Below are 16,599 nucleotides of genomic sequence, written 5' to 3' on the forward strand. Positions count from 1 at the left end.
GATCGCATATCCAGCCTCCTGATTTCTCTGAGCACCTCCCCAGCACCACCACCATCCCACACAGCATCCCAGTCTGTGCCCAGCTCTGAACCAGCAGCAGAACAAGCATCTTTGGCAATTTCCAGCCACTCATGTGATGACGGGCAGTGACAGGCGAGCTAGTGGGCCAAGTGTGGCTGGTAACTGAGCCCTTCCCTAAAGGGAGACACCAATGAGGGTCTTTCTCTGTTGATTTTCATGCAAATGGTAGAAGAGTAGCATATCAATCAGAAACGTCCACCTGGCCATTGGATCTGGTTGTAACCACTCAGCAGATTCCAGAAGCCAGAGGTAATTGAATGAGCAGATGGGCAGCATGGGAAAAATAGGTTGAAAAAGGGAAAAGGATACAGTTGTCAGGATAGGTGTCACCTGGAGAATGTGCAGGTAGTGGGACGTGCGCTGGTGTCACCAGGGTTCCTGGGGAAGGCCAGGAGACCTGGGAGCAGCTGCTGGCACTTAGAGGTTGCGCAGGCTTCCCACCCTCAGCTCCTTGTTGACAAGGGCAAGAGGAGCAGCAGAAAGGATCTGACACTCTGGGAAGTTTAGGAAATAATTGTAATCCTCAGGTTTCCATCCCAAATGCACTCAAGGTACAGTGGTATTTGCTTTGCCAGGTCAGGTTCCACATGTTTTGCTGGTGAATCTAAAAAGATGTGACAGTCTTTGGGCCAAACTTACTGCTTGTTCTGGCTGGTTTGCATTCATCTGCCTTTGCAGATGCTTGAGCATTGAGGGATTCCTCCAGGGCTCCTATAGCACGAGGCGTGTGGAGCTGCTCACAGCTGCCACCCCGGGGCCTCAGGAAGGTGTGAGCAGAGCCCAGCAGCCTGAAAAACCACAGCACCCTCTGGAAATCCCTTCGGGGTCATCGCTTTGCAGAAACAGCCATAATCTAAGTGACACAGCGCTCTCCTGAGATTGAGAGCCGCTGTGCCTTAATGTGGGTTGCAGACTCCCTGGAGAAGGAGTTGTGCTAGTAAAGCGGCTCTGCTCTGAAGGGAGGGTTCCTCCCCTGACAAAGTCTCTGGGGCTGCAGAACTCAAATCACCAGCTTGTGCCAGGTCCTGGGGAGCCCGGGAGAGAAGTTGCCTTTTTGGAGAGTATTTGAGGTGGTGGTTTATGCCTGATGATGCAACCCATGCCAGCCCCCAGCCTGTTTGTGTGTCTTTTGCTCAGCAAACACCTTGGAAGAAACCATGGAAGCCCTGCAAGGGCCAGACGGTTGCATCTGCCAGGTTTGGTGTTGCCCTGGTGGATCTTGAAACAGGAAAGGTTGAAGATCACTCAAAGGTTCATGGCTTTGAGGTTCTGGAGTGTGTCCTGAGAAGAGCAACGAAGTGGGGAAGGGAGCACAAGTCTGATGGGAGCAGCTGAGGGAACTGGGGGTGTTTAGCCTGGAGAAAAGGAGGCTGAGGGGAGACCTGATCACTCTCTACGAGTAGGTGTAGGGTGTAGCCAGGTGGGGGTTGGTTTCTTCTCCTGAGTAATAAGTGACAGCACAAGAGGAAACAGCCTCAAGTTGTGCCAGGGGAGGTTTAGATTAGATATTAGGAAACATTTCTTCATCGAAAGGGTTGTCAAGCACTGGAACAGGCTGCCCAGGGAAGTGGCTGAGTCACCATCCCTGGAGGGATTTAAAAAGATGTGTGGATGTGGCACTTAGGGACATGGTTTAGTGGTTGAACTCGATGATGTTAAAGGTCTTTTCCAACCTGAATGATTCTATGATTCTATGACCATGGTTTCCTTTCAAACGCTGCAGAGCGAACGCTGCCTTAAAGCATTACGAGGCTGCTCAGAGCCTGGCTTTGCTCTGAGCGTGGGCTGCAGCCCCATGGTGCAATTTTGGAGAGGATTTGGGGTGCTGGAACAGGCAGGAGCTGTTTTGACGCTGGGAGCAGGAGTTGTCCCTGGATAACTACTCTCCTTTTCCCCCTCCCTGTGAGGCTAAGCAGATCCTGGCACTGGAAGCTGAAGGTTTTGTAGTGTCCACTCCACCACATTTCCACAGCCAGATCACAGAGCTGGTCCCCCATGCTGTGCATGATGCCTCAGAGCACCACTGCTTGCAGGGTTCACCCTTTTGTCTATTAACAGCCCAAATCTCAGCAGCTACAGTATATGGGCTTCTTTTTAGGTGACACGTAGCCCTCTTCAGCTGAATGTTTCCTTCCCTTATTGACTGTCCTGGGCCAATAATCCCTTTATCTGCATTTGTCACGGCCCTTGAAGTCTGAGCCATCCAGACCCTGCCAGGCAGGGCAAAAGCTGAAGAGTCTCTTATGGAGGAAGGGAAATATCCCAGCGATGGGATGTGTTTCTCATTCTGGAAAGCCCCCATAATATCAGGAGTTTCATCATCACGGTGTTATGTATAGAAATGCTATTTTAGGTAATTTAGCAGGTGCTATGTGTATTAGTTTAATTTTTCTCTCTCTGTCTGCTTCCTGCGCAGCTGAGCACATGCCACGGCTGGCTGCAGAAGCGCAGGGATCCGACAAATAAGCACAATAACCTTTCCAAAGAATTTCTCAAAATATCCTTCCCGGCATGTTTGGGGCACGGGTGGCGTCAGGACGGGCTGGGTGAAATAACACTGATGTCAGCTCCGTCTCATTTAGGAGGGCTAGGAGAGTCCTCGGGAGGGGGGGACACTGCCCTTGGTCCCCCTTTTAGAGACATCGTGGCCTTTTGTTCTTCTTCAGCCTGGCAGAGCAGCATCCCAGCAGCTCTGCTGGCTGGAAGTAACGACTCGCCGGTGTTTGGGGAGGCTGAAAATCTTCCCCCCTGCTTGCCTGCTAACAGTTTTCAATCCTATCTTTGCAAAGTCATGATCTGAGAGCTGGTTCTCATCCAGGCTCTCTCCAGCCTCTGTAATTGCATTACAGAAGCGGCAGGGAATGCGTGGAGCTGGGGGAGCATGGGGGAAGGGCCAGCGGCAGCATCCTCTGTTGAAGAGAGAAAGCAGGAAATTGTGGCAATTTTGGAGCTGGTTCCATTTTTTTGGGGGCCTGGGGCTGCAGGAGGCTGGCGTGGGTGGTGGGACAGAGGGATGCTGGTCCCGGGGCTGCATCCCCAGCCGTGGGACTGTGTCCCCAGCATGCCTTGAGCGTGGCAGAGGCTCAGCACCCACAGGGACCCATCCGTTCCCTCTTGCTTGTCACTTTGCCAGCCTGGAAACTGCTGCTGCTGCCTCTGGCTGGAGCTGGGGGGGGGGGGGGCGGGGGCGGGCAGGGATGGCTTGGCGGAAGCTGGGAGAGGGGAAACAGCAATGCAGGAGGGATTAGGCTAGGGGGGCAGCCTGGGGGGGTTTAGGGGCTGCCCATGATTGGGGCTGGAGATGCCACCTGGCCCTGAGACTGGGGAGGGCAGGGTGCTGCCCCAGCCAGGCTGCTGGGGGAGGTGATGGGAGGGTGGAAGTAGCAGCCAGAGCTGGGGATCAAACGGAAGCAAAAGGGGAAGAAGCTGGGAGGAGAAACAAACCCCAGCTACATCCCCCTCCCTGGAGCGGGGAAGCCTGGGAGCAGCCGGGGCTGTGGGGTGGGAGCAGTGCTGGCTGGGGGGGGCCACTGCCGTAGGAGCCAGAAAGCCCCAAATGAGAGAGCAGGGAGGATGCTGAGGGTGCCCCGGGAAAATCCCCAGGTCAAGCGCTGCCCACAGCCCTGCCAGGCTTCCCTGGGGTGCCAGGGTCTCATCCGCAGGGTGCTGGGCTGTCCTCTCCAGCCCCTGGGGCTCTGACAGCTCCGCGCTGGCACAAATTAATTTCTCCAGTTCGTTGTGGTGCTGCTACAGCTCAGGTTTCCAGCTGCAGAGCGAGGAAAACAATTTTTCAGGAATCCACCGGGCACTTGTGCAAATAAATGTTTGCGAGGCCTTTGGCTGCCATAGTGACAAGCTCCATAGCAACCCCGCAAGGAAATGAGTAATTCTGTGCTGTGGAAATTAAAGAGAGATGTGGTGGCCGGGGGTGCCGCAAAATAGCCGGTCAGCAAAGCACGCAGGTCCACCCTGCGCTGCTCGGGCAGATGCTCGTGGAAGCCCTCGGTAATGGGGCGTTGCGGCTGTGTCCAGGCCGCCGGGCAAGCCTGTGGTTTTGGCATTCCCTGATTTCCATGTAGCTGGGTTTAATGAAGATGTTTGCACGTCATGCACCGGCTGGGCTTGCCTCTGCTGGTGTCTACACTGTGTCCACCGTGGGCTGAGCCCCTTAAGATGCTGCATCCCTGGGTTTATCTAAAATGTGGGTTTGCTTCCTTCCCTCCAGACCTAGCTGTGCTGGAAACGTTCCCGAAAATGTAAGCCAGCTCTTTGCTGAGCTTTGAAGTGTGGAGTAGAATTGAACAGAGAGAAAAAAAAAAATCTATCCTATGGGGGATGGGTTTTTAGAAAAAAAATACACTATTGAGTCAACGGCATTTGTATTAAAAGCAGTGAGTTCTTGGAGTCATTTCCATAGGAACCAGCCCCGTGTTCCGGGCAGCCTCCTCGTAGCAGTGCCGAGGCTGCGGCCGAGCAGGGAGCAGTGCTGCAAGGGGGGGGGCTCCGTGGTCCGCCCGCCCCAAGCAGGGGGAGCAGGGCAGGGCAGGCTGCTCGCTGTTGAATCAGTGATTCACAGCTCTGATTCACAGCTCCATCCTATAGCCGTGGAAGGCAGCCAGATCTGGTCATCAGCTGTGCATCTTTTTCCAATGCGAGAAGTTATTTTTGGTAATTTTAAGATTACAGCACTTGTTTTTTTCTGTGCCTCTGAATTCTGGATGATTGCACTGCAAGTAATTGAGGCACTTGAATTTCCTGCTTAGAGAAGTAGGCTCAATACCATTTTTCGCAACTCTAAGGCATTTCTAAAATAGCTTTTCTGCGTGATGTCATGGGGAGCAGGCACATAGCTTTGGGGCTGTTTGTGCAAAATTTGGGAACACTGGGTGCAGTAGGTTTGCAGAAAAGGACCTGGGGGCCATCAGGTTGAACGTGAGTCACCAGTGCACCCTTGCTGTGATGGAGACCCACCCTATACTGGGTTTTACTGGTAAGATTGTAACCAGGAGGTCAAGAGAAGAGATGGTTGCCCTCAATTCAGCACTTAGGGGACCACACCTGGAGCACCGTGCCCGGTTTTGGGCTCCTCACTGTAACAAAGACACGGCCATATGGGAGTACCAAAATGATCAGAGGTCTGGAGCTCGTGGCAGGGGAGCAGAGGCCGAGAGCTCCTTCAGCTTGGAGGCGTGAGAGCTGGGAGAAGGGTCTCATTGCTGTCTTCAGAGGTGCACAGTGAAAGGATGTGTGGCAATGGGGACATGTCACAACAAGACAAATTTGGAGTAGATGTTAGGAAATGTTTTTCACCCGAGGGTGGTGAAACACTGGAACAGGAGGCCAGAGAGATGGAGAAATCTCAAAATGTGGCTGCTCAGACACCTGAGCATCTAATATAAAGTTGGATCCAGCTGAAAGCTTGGCCCTGTTTGGAGTGGGCTGTTGGACCAGAGACCTTCCCACCTCTGGTAGGCTGGGTGCTTCATGTCCCTCCATCTGAATCAGTCTGTGATTCTGTGATCCCACAGGACATTAAGGGGATGTAGGGCTTTGGCTGTCCCCCTGACACTGGGGTATAACTGTAGTGCAGGGGCTGGTCAAGTCCACCACACGCGTTCATGTGTGTTCACTCCCTCTCTAAGACCAGAAGAAAGGAAAAGAGTCTGAAACACTGCCTGTCTCCACATCCTCCGGGGATGAACCTTTCTCTGCTCACTGCTGATGCAGGATCACCCTTCCCTGGGGGCACACACCACCAAAACACGAGGTCAAAACAACCTGAACAAGACCCACATGTTTCTTGGTGCAGCTGCTCCTCTTGTGCTGTGCACCAGAGGGGTTGGGCTGTGCCGCTCAACCCCCTCCCAGGCTGCAGGGACTAACCACGGCCCTTCTTCCCCCCACTTCCAACCCAGCCCTGGGCAAGTCCGACGCTCAGCGGTGGCCAGCTCTCCTGTCTGTGCCCGCATGTGGCTTGGCCATGGGGCCAAGGCTCATTGGGGTGGAGAGGGAGGACCACTTGGTTAAGGACCTCAGTGAGGTTGGGGGTCCTGATGCTACCGCCCAGGTGAAAGCCCTGACCACAGGGTGAGCCTTTCGTTCCACACGTTCCCGCTGCCCTAGGTCACCGAGGCACAGCTTTAATAGGAGGCAGGAGGAGCTTCTGTCCAGTGCAGCCCGTTGCCCGAAGGAGAGGTGGGAGGGGAGGAAAGAGTCTCTTGGGAGGTGGAAAATGTGATGCCAGCATTGCTGCGTCAAAGAGGGAGTTGAACATTGGCCTCCAATTTCAAAACAGAGTTCAAACCACTGGAATATTACAATTAAAAAAAAAAAAAAAGGATTTAGCACTTCCTTGTGCTTTCCCTTTCCCCATCCCTGGATCCCACCATTGTGTCGGGGCAGCCCCCAGAGCCAGGAGCAGTGGCTGGGAGGCACTGAGGTGTTTCTGGGCACCTTTCTGAGCCCTGAAAAACCTGGAGCATGTTTCTGGTCACATTTCTGCACACATTTCTGGGCCCTGAAAAACCTGGAGACCTCAGCTGGCAGCTGGTGGGGCAGGAGCTGCTGGGGTTAACTGGTGGCTGAATGGGCAGTGGTTTGCCTTGGGGTTTAGATCCCTAAGTCCTTTATTGGATCTAGCCTGGGGCTCTATTCCCAGCCCTGCTCGTGACATTAAGAGGTCACTGCAGCCCCAGGGCTGTCCCCGTCTTGTCCTCGCTGCCTGCACTGCCTGCACTGCCTGCACTGCCTGCCCTCTGCTCGCTGGCACACCACCAAGTGCAGGGCAGCGGTACCCATGGCCGAGGAGTCTCAGCACAATCATCATGCAAACGCTGAAATCAATTTGCAAGGCGGGCAAGCCTCGCTTCTGGCTTTCTTGAAACTGTGCCACCACACGCGTCGCGGACGAGCGACATAAACAGTTTTTGGGATGCCCTGGGTTGCAGCAGACGGCAGGTATTACAGAAGCGGTGATGTTGGCAGTGTTGTTACGGGCCAGGCTCTGCTGCACTAGGGATTGTTTGCATCCTCCACAGATAGACCGGTGTGAGAGCAGTGCCCTGCACCCAGCTGGGGATGGGTCAGACGGTACAGGAGGGGAAGGGATGGATGGTTGTGTGGTCCTGGCACAGGTCCCACGTCTCTTTGGACAAGTTGCTTAAGACCAGATTTTCTGCAGAGTACCTGGGAGGGTCCATACACCCAGATCTTGTGGTTCAAAGGGAGTTTGCCCGTATGCACCCCTCACAGGGTCCATACCAAGCTGTGTGACCTAGCAGGGCTATGTGGGGCCTGATCAGAGCTCTTACCCATCGATGCATCTGCAGTTTTTCTTCCTGCGTGCAGGACATTTGCACAGGGAGGACGGTGAAAGCTCTTGTGCATTCAGGGCTTCCCTCCTTGCAGAGCTTTGATGCAGCTGGGGCAGTGGTCATGCTACAAGGTCACTGTGGCAGATACAACCTTCAAGGACGTGCCTGTGGGTCCGTCCCATTTCCGAAATGGCCATATCGAACCCATCCTGTGTGTGAGGACTGCAACAGGAGCAGCTGGTGGGGGCACTCGGGCAGCAGGATACTTGGCACGGTGGTGAAGAGCCCATCTGCCACCCAGCACGGGGAGCTGCGTTGGCACCGGCAGTGCCTGTGCTGGCATTTACAACGTGTGGGGTGATGAGCGCTCAAGCACAGAGCTGCTGACAGGAGACCCCAGAGCTGGGGGAGATCTTGGCTGCTTCAGCATGTCTGAGCAGGGCTTTGGGGTCTGAGCAGGGCTTCGGGGTCTGGCAGTTCCTGGGTGTAAGGGCTGGGACCGCGGCAGTGGAGGAGGAAGAGGAGGCCACCTCTGTGTCTTGCAGCCTGGTGGTTTGAAAACAGGCTCAGCTTTCTCCAAGAGGAGGGGCTTTCAAACCCCCCCATCTCACTTCTAGAGAGCTCCCAGCTGGAAGAGCGGGGCAGCCCTCACCCCAGCAAGCCAGAGGCAGAGCCTGGGGGCAGCAAGAGCTGCGAGTGGTCAGAGCACTCAGCTGGGAGAGGAGAGACCGGTGGGCTGAGTGATGTGGTCAGTTAGGGTCAGAGCAGACAAGGATCCAGGAAGCTGGTGAGATGTTTAGATATCTCTGCTGGAAGCGGTGAGGTGCTGGGGGGGCTTGGGGAGCACAATCCTGACCTCTCTGGAGGGGAAGTGCCACCACCAGTGAGCGGAGGCCGAGCACAGCTGGCACCTGGCAAACATGAAAGCGGGGCTTGTTAGACTGCACACAGACTGCTGATTGTAACCTCAATCACAAAGCCTCCTTAGCTGAAGTCTAATAGCATCCCCAGAGGTTTCCCAGGTGGATCTGTGGTGCTCAGCTGCCCCATCACACAGTCCTGGGGAACCAAGGCATGTGCCCACCTCCCTTCTCTCCCCTCCCTGTTGCTCCAGCCACCCCAGGGCTGTTTGCTGCCAGCTCTGCCAAGCTGCCAGCTGCTCTTGGATGCCCTTCAGAGCAAGTTTTGCGGTGCTGGGCAGCTGGCTCCATGCTGATCCCAAAGCCCACCACGCCACGGCTTTTTCTCATCCTCCATCTTACGAATGAAGCTGCAGAATGGAGTTGTAGTCTGAAATAGCTTGAAAGGTTCATCCACTCACATGGCTTGCAAAAGGAATAGAGGACCTGGTCGCACAAGGGTGCATGCACCTCTGGGGCTTTAGGGCCAGCATTTTTTGTGGTATTACATTATATTGGTGGGATTTTGAGGTGCTGGCTGTCTCTGAAGTCAGCAGGAGTTAGGTAGGTGTTGCTGGAAGCACCACTGAGCCCCTAAGTGCTTTTGCTGTTGGTGGTTTTTCTTCAAAACCCTGGTGAGGGATGGAGACATCTGAAAGTGTCTTGACTCTTGAGTGTTATTTAATGAAAGGGTTTAAAGCCTGCAAACTCCTCTGCCAGCAGATGAGCCTGCAGCCTTGGCTTCAAATACTCTCTGACATGCCCACTCCTCCTTGCTGAGCTGCAGTAACTTGCTGTTTCTTTTCTTTCCCTGTAGCTCCCAGAATGGAGAAGAAGGTGGAGCCTGGCCGAACAACCAGTTTGACACGGAGATGCTCCAAGCCATGATCCTGGCTTCAGCAAACGGTTGGTCTCCATCATGTGTTGGAAAAACCATGGCACTTGCTCTCGCGTGGACATCTCAGATGCATGCTGTTAGATAAGATGCTGGTGGCATTGATGTATCTGGGTTAACTGGGGTGGCTTCGGAAGTCCTTCTTCAACAGACGCTGGTGGAAAAGCACTGCTGTCTGTGTTACCCTGCAGAGGAGAGCGGTCGGGAAGGATTCGGGCAGAGGAGATACCAGGTAGCCATCAGCATCAGGCATGCTGTAGACAGGGGTACCTCTTCCACCCAAACTATATTGTCTATGTACTGGACAGAACGTTATCTGTCTCATGATGTGGTTGTGTTACATGAAAGAGCCGGTCTTGAGATGATGTTTTATAAACTACTTGGTTCCAGAATGTCACGGTAAATGAAACATCTGCTGTGTTGCAACCTGCTGTAAGGCGAGGAGGTAGGAAGCCTGGAAGATTTGCTTATGCTGAGCCAGGAGTGCAGTAAATGCCTGACTCAGTATCCCCAACAAACCTTGCATCCGGAGATGCCGGTGCGTGCTCCCTGCTGGCACTGGGTCCCTCTGCCAAGCTGTGGGCTCCCCAGGGCTTGCCCCAGGAGCTGCTGCTGGCTCTTTGCTGATGTAGTCTCAGGGGTTGATTTGGGGTCATTTTGGGTTGATTTGTCCCAGTTCACAGCTGTGCCATGTGGAAGTGGTGGGCAGGGAGGGGTGTTCCCATGCACCTGTGGTCTCCATGGCTTTATATAAAAGAAATGCAATTATCACTCTGTGCAACACTATGGATAAAGAGGCTGGTTTTCATACAGCCTTTATTTATAAATACCTCCAAGTCTTTCCCCCCCTTGATTTAAAAATAGAAGCAACAGCACAGCCATAAAACCCTGTGCAAAATGCTTAGGATGTTTCCTTTGAGCTGTTGGGAGAGAAGGAATCTGGGGGAGGAGGCATGGCTTTGGTGTTGCTTTCTTGGAAAGCTGCTGCAGCTGAACTTTGCTGCTCTGCAGACATCAGGCAGCCTGGAGACACAGCTGCCGTGGCCAGGGAAGGGGATGAAGGTCTTCGGCAAGGGAGTTGTTTACACTACGGGGAAAGAAACAATGCGAAAATGTGTCTCTGCTCTGAAAAACGACCCTGGAAAAATAGCCTCTGGGAGTGCATGTGGTTATCATCACCCGGTGCCTCCGGATCCGGTTTCCTTGCTCGCAAATAAAGATGTTTCTCTGACTGCCACTCCAGCAGTCCCCTGGATCTGAGGAATAAGCAGGTCCCTTCCAGGTTAAGCACCGACTTCCGCGTAGCCCCAGGCCCTATTGCAGCAAATCTCCCCCAATCCACAAGTCTCAAACAGTCCTAACCTCTCCCACAGCTTCAGTGCGTCCAGGGGGCAATTTAAATCAGATCCATCCACTAGATAAGGGCACTCCATCCCTTCCTTGCCCATGCAATGGATGGATGGATGGATGGGTGGATGGATGGAGACACAGCACAAGTTTTTCCCACCATCACTGTGTTTTCATGTGTCCCCTGCTCTCTGTCCCCCTCCTTTTCTGCTCTCACTCATTAAGCTAATAGTGTTCATTGGAGCAGGCTTTGGTTAGAGGCAGTGCTAATTGCCCGTTAAGCTTTGTGCCACCCGATCCTTGGATAATGTTTCCTGACTATTTAAATGATCCTTATCTCTTACTGTCACCTGCTGAGCTCTGTTTGAGCTCCGAGGTGGCAGGTGGGACACAGTGACACAGGTCACACAGGCCCTGTGCCTTTTGCTCACCTGCTCCTCTGAGTGTGAGCTGCTCCTGCCCAGAGCAGTCGATGCTGACTTGCACCGCACCTCGTTAAGCCCGTGCTGGAGTCTGTGCCGAGCAGAGACTGCCCGGGTGGCAGAAGCTCCTTCGATCCTGCTCTGCTCCACAAGCATCTGGAAGGGGCTGGTGATGCCCTGCCTGCATCCCTACCCCATCCTGGGGGTTATCCTTCAGTACAGCAAGAGGCAGAGCTGGTCCTGCCATGCCAAGACTCTCTGAGGGTTAAATCACTTGCCCAATGGTTAAATCACCCTCCCAAGAAGCCAGACTGCCTGGGGAGCTGGTATCCCCCCCAGGGCTGTGACCCTGCTGTAGGGCTTCTGTCTCCCTTCCCAGCCTCCATTCCTCTGGATCTTCCTCCCTAGGAGCTGAGAACAACGTGAAAAGTCAGTGTTTTGAGGCATCTAAGGGGCAGAGGCAGCCGCTAAGACCAAGGAGCACAGATGCTCCAAGACACCAGACACTAAAGGGCAAACATCCTGTCCTTAAAATGCTCTGGCTTCCAGTGGGAATTCATAGGGGTGCCATGGGAGAGCAGATGGACAGGCAGCCTGAGGAGATCCTTCTCCCCAGCTCTGCTGCCTGCAGGCAGGGGTAGATGCGTTATTTAGGTTCTCCTGAACGCCCCACCAGCAGCTGCAGCAGCACGTGCTCCGGGGCTGCCCTGTCCGGCCTCTCCTCCCTCTGCTTCTGGGGGCGATGCAGCCACTAGCTGGTTATTTTTGCCAAAGCCCAAATTCTTATTTTCCTCAGGACCGTTTGGGATAATGGCTGGCTGCTGGTAAAGGAGTGTAACCTTTCCAGCAACAAGAGATGAAGTGCGCTGCTTGGCAAGAGCAGCTCGGTGCCCGTTTATAAACCTCTTTTGTCCCTCTTCTCTCTTCTTTTCAGCCTTAATGTCAATGTTCCCTAGAAACAGCCCTTTGCACTTACCCTGGACCAACTGGCAGGCTGGGAACTTCACGGGCGGCTTTTTCTCCCCTGTGAAAGCTGTGCTGTGACTGCAAACTAGTTCACGGAGATCAGTTGTCCTGGATCCTACTGGGACCTCCCAGCCTCCTCGCTGCCTTGGTGCGGTTGGGATGGTCCAAGGGCGAAGCAGGGCAGCGGCACCCAGCGGTGGGGGGCACAGGAGAAGGTGCCCAAGCCCACCAACCCCCCAACTGGGCTCCAGCTAGGGGAGCCCAGAAAAAAAAAAAATCTCCCCCGCTGCCAGGGGCCATAGTCCTCCTGCAAGGTGGTCCCTGGCTGCAGCCTGGCCTGACAGCACATCTCCAGTCGCCCCGTCCCCATTCAGAGCACCCCAACAGATGTGGGGGCGAGTTGGTTGGTAATGAAACCACCTACTGATGAGGTGAGCGAGGATTAGAGATAAATATCACTAACTGTGTATGCACATCTCCTCCAGACCAAGGTCCTCAAAGCCCCACCAGGTCTGGGACCCATTTAACAGGCACTGTAGAAAAGTCCTTCAGCCAGTGGATGCTTCCACAGCGGAAAGCAAAACGCCATTTCCCACAATGTTTCGCTGTGTTTTTACACCGTCCTGTGTGTGTCCCCACCCCCTCGGTGCACGATATCCCGCCTGTTTTGGGACTCGCTATGTGTTTTCCTCTGCCTGCTCCAGCAGAGCAGCTGTAACTTTTCAAACTGCAGTTGCTTCATCCTTCCGACCCCTGCGAGGGGATGTGCACACAGCAATATTTCAGGGGGGCTGGGGGGATGTGGCCCAGCTTTTTGTTTAGCTTTCTGGCTGGCTTAGCCACCTCCATCTGCTCAGGGGAAAACAAAGGCAACACGGAGGCGTGCACAGATCTGGTCTGGCGAGGGGAGAAACGCGAGGGGACCAGCCCACGAGCTCCGCTCGTTGTTTTTCTTTATTCCTGCAGTCTCTCCGCTTGCGAAAGGAGGGAGTAGCAGCCCTGGACTCTGCATTGGGCCCTTCAGGTGCCCTTGTTGGATCTCTCCAGCCTCCCAGGAGAGCGTGTCCACAGCCACATGCATGCAGCAGTTAAAAGGCTGAGCTGGGATCCAGAGTATCGAATGCAGCGGCAGGGGTTTAGCAAAATCATTTCTGAGGAGATCCTTCTCCCCAGCTCTGCTGCCTGCAGGCAGGGGTAGATGCGTTATTTAGGTTCTCCTGAACGCCCGCGGCAGGGGTTTAGCAAAATCATTTCTGAGCAGGGCCGTGCGGGGATCGCTGCACCCTGGGCCGTGCACAGGCAGTCACGCTGGTGCGGGGTCGTGCAGTGGCTCATGGCAACAGCATCGCTCGTGCCCTGCCATCCCATGCTCCTTTCTCCCCCTGCCTCAGTGCATCCCCCCCGTCTCCATCTGGTCTCTACCTTCCAGCAGTGCTCCAGCATCCCCGGGGGGGCCCAGCGCCCTTCCCCCTCTCTGTGCTTGCTGTCTCCGTGCTGGGGCTATGCAGTGCGGCAGGAATGAATTTGCCTTCCCCTCCCCCTGCTCCCAGATCTGGACCATCGAACGCGCTTGAGCGTTGATTTGCTTTGTGCTTGGCTTCCTAGAGCCATTTTGTGGTACTGCAGGGGAGGGATTTTCTTTCTCATCTCATGTGCTCTGCTCCCTGAATAAACCTGGCTGGAGAAATACTGGGGGCAGGGTTTTAAATGCAGTGGGGGGAAAAAAAAAAAGACAAATATTGGATTTCCCTTAATGTGTTACTAATCGTTGTGGCTGTACAATATGTTTGTAATGGGCCACTTTCGGGGGGGGGGATGTTTTTCTGTGGAGGTGGCAAATGGGGGGGCGGGGGGAGGGCAGAGCAGAGGGTGGCAGGCAGGCAGGGAGAGACAGGCAGCCCCATTGTGGATGAGGGCAGAGCAGAGGTTGCCCTGTCCCAGCCAGCCTCCAGCCCCAAATCCACAACCTTTAGCAACGATGTGAGATGGAAACAAGGGATTTCGGTGCCGGCTGCGCCATGCTCCCCGGCACGCACGTTGCGGCCGTCCTGTAGAGCAGTAGCGCTGGAGGGTAATGAGGGCTGGGGGCGAAGGTTGGTGGCACCCAAGTTTGGGTTTGACATCCAGTGGGAGCCTTTCGGGGCTGCTGGGGCTTGGGGTGGGCTCTGGCCAGCATTAACAATCTGCCCTTCTCTTCCCCCCTCCCCGCCTCCGGCGTCCCCCACAGAAGCTGCTGATGGCAACTCGACCCTGGGTGGCGGGACGGGCACCATGGGGCTGAGCGCCCGCTACGGCCCCCAGTTCACCCTGCAGCACGTCCCTGATTACCGGCAGAACGTCTACATCCCGGGCAGCACCGCCACCCTCACCAACGCCGCCAGCAAGCGCGACGCCAAGAGCGCCGCCTCCGCGGGAGGCAACAAGAAGAAATCCGGGAAGAAGGAGAAGAAGTAGAGAAGAAGAAGGAGACCCTAGAGCTACAGGGCAGCCGGCTCCAGCACTCCCCCAAAACCGCAGCCCAGGCCGGAGGACGAATGTGATTTTTATTTTTTTTTGTGATGCAAAAAGTAGGAAACGCTGCGAATGTATCTCGTCATCATCAGAGCTAGGAGTAGGGTCTCTCTGCTGTTAGATCTCATGATGAAAACCAATCCGGAAGCTAAACCGAACACAAACAAGTGCCCTGTGAATACTTGCTAATGTTTTATACAATCCCTCGGGTGTTAGAATATGCAAGGGTGGAAGGCCTTCTGCCATGTTTTTGGATCCGATTTGCTCCCAGGTAGTCCGAGAAAGGCACAAGGCTTGTGCTTTGCTTTGCTCAGTGTAAATAATTTTAGCTCGGATCTTTAATTTATAGACCTTCGATCATATTTTGGAAAGGAAAAGGAAATTCCTGTCTTAGAGCCCATGATCCAGATCTTTGCTTTTAAACTTTCCATTAGTAAAATTCACCCCCAGTTAATGATAGCGATGGGTTTGTTGCTGAGGAGTTGGTAGGGAGTGCTTCAGTTCCTGCTTACCTATTACCTGGAAAAAAAATAAGTGTTTATATTGCATGAGTCAAAGGGAATATGGCAAAGCTGCATTCCTAAACTTTTTTTTTTTTTTTTAAAGTGTGACCACCAATGGCCTGAAGTATGAGACAAAAAAAACAAAAACCACTGTCTGATGTCTGAGAGGTAGGGAATTCAAAAAGAGGAGCGTGCCGAGGTGCGCGGTAGCTGCCCCGGTGGTTCTAGGGGTCTCCGAAGAGCAGGCACATCTCATCCCTTCTTTGCAGTAAATATTTATATGTACAGTCAATGTTCTTCTGGAATTAAAGCTAAGAGAGTCTCGCTCCCCTGAGGCCAGGCAGCCATCTGGCCAAACCCCCGCCAAGGGGACCAGGGGATGATGCTTCACGTCTCTGCACACTGCGTCTGCATGCACGTCCTTCACCTCACACCTGCACTAGCGCAGTTAGCTCCACGGACCCACAGAAGTCCTCGCATGCCCGCGCAGCGTGGTGTGAACACGCCGGCAGCCGCCTGAGCCTCCGTGCCGGGGCTGCCTTGGGAAGTGTGGGGGGAGAATTGGTCAAACGGGATGGGGAGACTCATTGCTTCTTATTTGGGGTGCGTACCCCAGTATAAGGGGGTTATTTGGGATCTTGCTCAAAGGGGTGAGACCCACAGAGCTGCCGGCGTGGTGGCTTTGGTGCTGAGTTGGCGACTGAGTAAGTGACCGTTGGTTTGGTAGCGCCTGGGGACCAGATCCGGAGGAGGGACCCAAGAGCTGGGGGTGAGCGCGGGGTGATGCTGCAAAGCCAGCGGGCTGGGGCGACAAGGGGGGGGTCACCCGGGGGGGGTGATGCTCCCGCTGGCTTTGGGCTTTCCACCACACAGAGGGGGTCGAAGGATGAGGAATAGAGTTTCTCCACATGCCCATCACCCTTGCACCGGACCAGCTTCCCATATCAAAGCAGCTCCGAGCCCCCCAGGAGGCAGAGGGGGGGTTGTGTACCCAGAGGGAGGAGGGGGGCTGTGGGTGGCCAGGAAGGGGCTACACCGGCTTTCCCTGGGGGGGCGTGTGTTGTTTTTTTCCCTTTTTAATCACTAACACGTAACTCACTGAGCAGACCCAGTCCTCTCAGCCAGGCTCTGGCACGGCAGCGGTCACCCCACCGCCACCCCCTCCCCAAACCCAGGGCAGCAGGAGCATCCACCACGTTTCATCTGGATCTGGATACCTCCAACACTGGCTGCGCTGGGAGCGGTTCCCACCCTGTCCCCTGCAGCTGCCACCTGCCCCCCCTTCTAGAAATGCCGTAGCTGAATCGTAGTCTTTATATTTCTTTTTAATCTGCAATCTGAGGTAGCGTAGTGAGTGTTGTGTATTTAGTGGCGTGTTATTTTTAATCTCGGTAACTAACTTGTGGCCACCAGTATTCTCAATTTTTCTCTGTATCTTATTTCCATGTGGTCTGTGCTCTGAGTGTACGTGAAATGAAACACGTTTGCCCTTTCAATGTGTCTAATATTGGATTATACTTATATATTATATATATGCTTATATCCTTCTTATACCCATATAGACCAATGTCAATGTGTTACACGCAAGTTTTATACTCTAATATTTATATTGCTTTTTTTCTTTGGGAAAAAAAAATAATAAAATGGTTTCTTCTGAATAAA

At 54.1% G+C, this 16,599-nt stretch overlaps 1 protein-coding gene across 16 annotated transcripts in view; it reads left to right on the forward strand.

The window, feature by feature from the left end:
• LOC104636655 (protocadherin gamma-C5-like) overlaps nt 1-16,599 on the forward strand; it is a 231,919-nt gene extending 215,320 nt beyond the window's left edge. For 12 of the 16 annotated variants that reach the window (XM_075766130.1, XM_075766125.1, XM_075766129.1 and 9 more), the window contains 2 exons: nt 9,111-9,199; nt 14,151-16,599. In XM_075766130.1, coding sequence (XP_075622245.1) covers nt 9,111-9,199; nt 14,151-14,377 — 316 coding nt within the window. In that variant the 3' untranslated portion in view covers nt 14,378-16,599. The remainder of the gene's footprint in view (nt 1-9,110; nt 9,200-14,150) is intronic. The other 4 variants (XM_075766126.1, XM_075766133.1, XM_075766138.1 and 1 more) reach the window with 1 other exon arrangement.

This window comes from Balearica regulorum, chromosome 14, assembly GCF_011004875.1.
Source record: "Balearica regulorum gibbericeps isolate bBalReg1 chromosome 14, bBalReg1.pri, whole genome shotgun sequence".
Lineage (NCBI taxonomy): Eukaryota > Metazoa > Chordata > Aves > Gruiformes > Gruidae > Balearica > Balearica regulorum.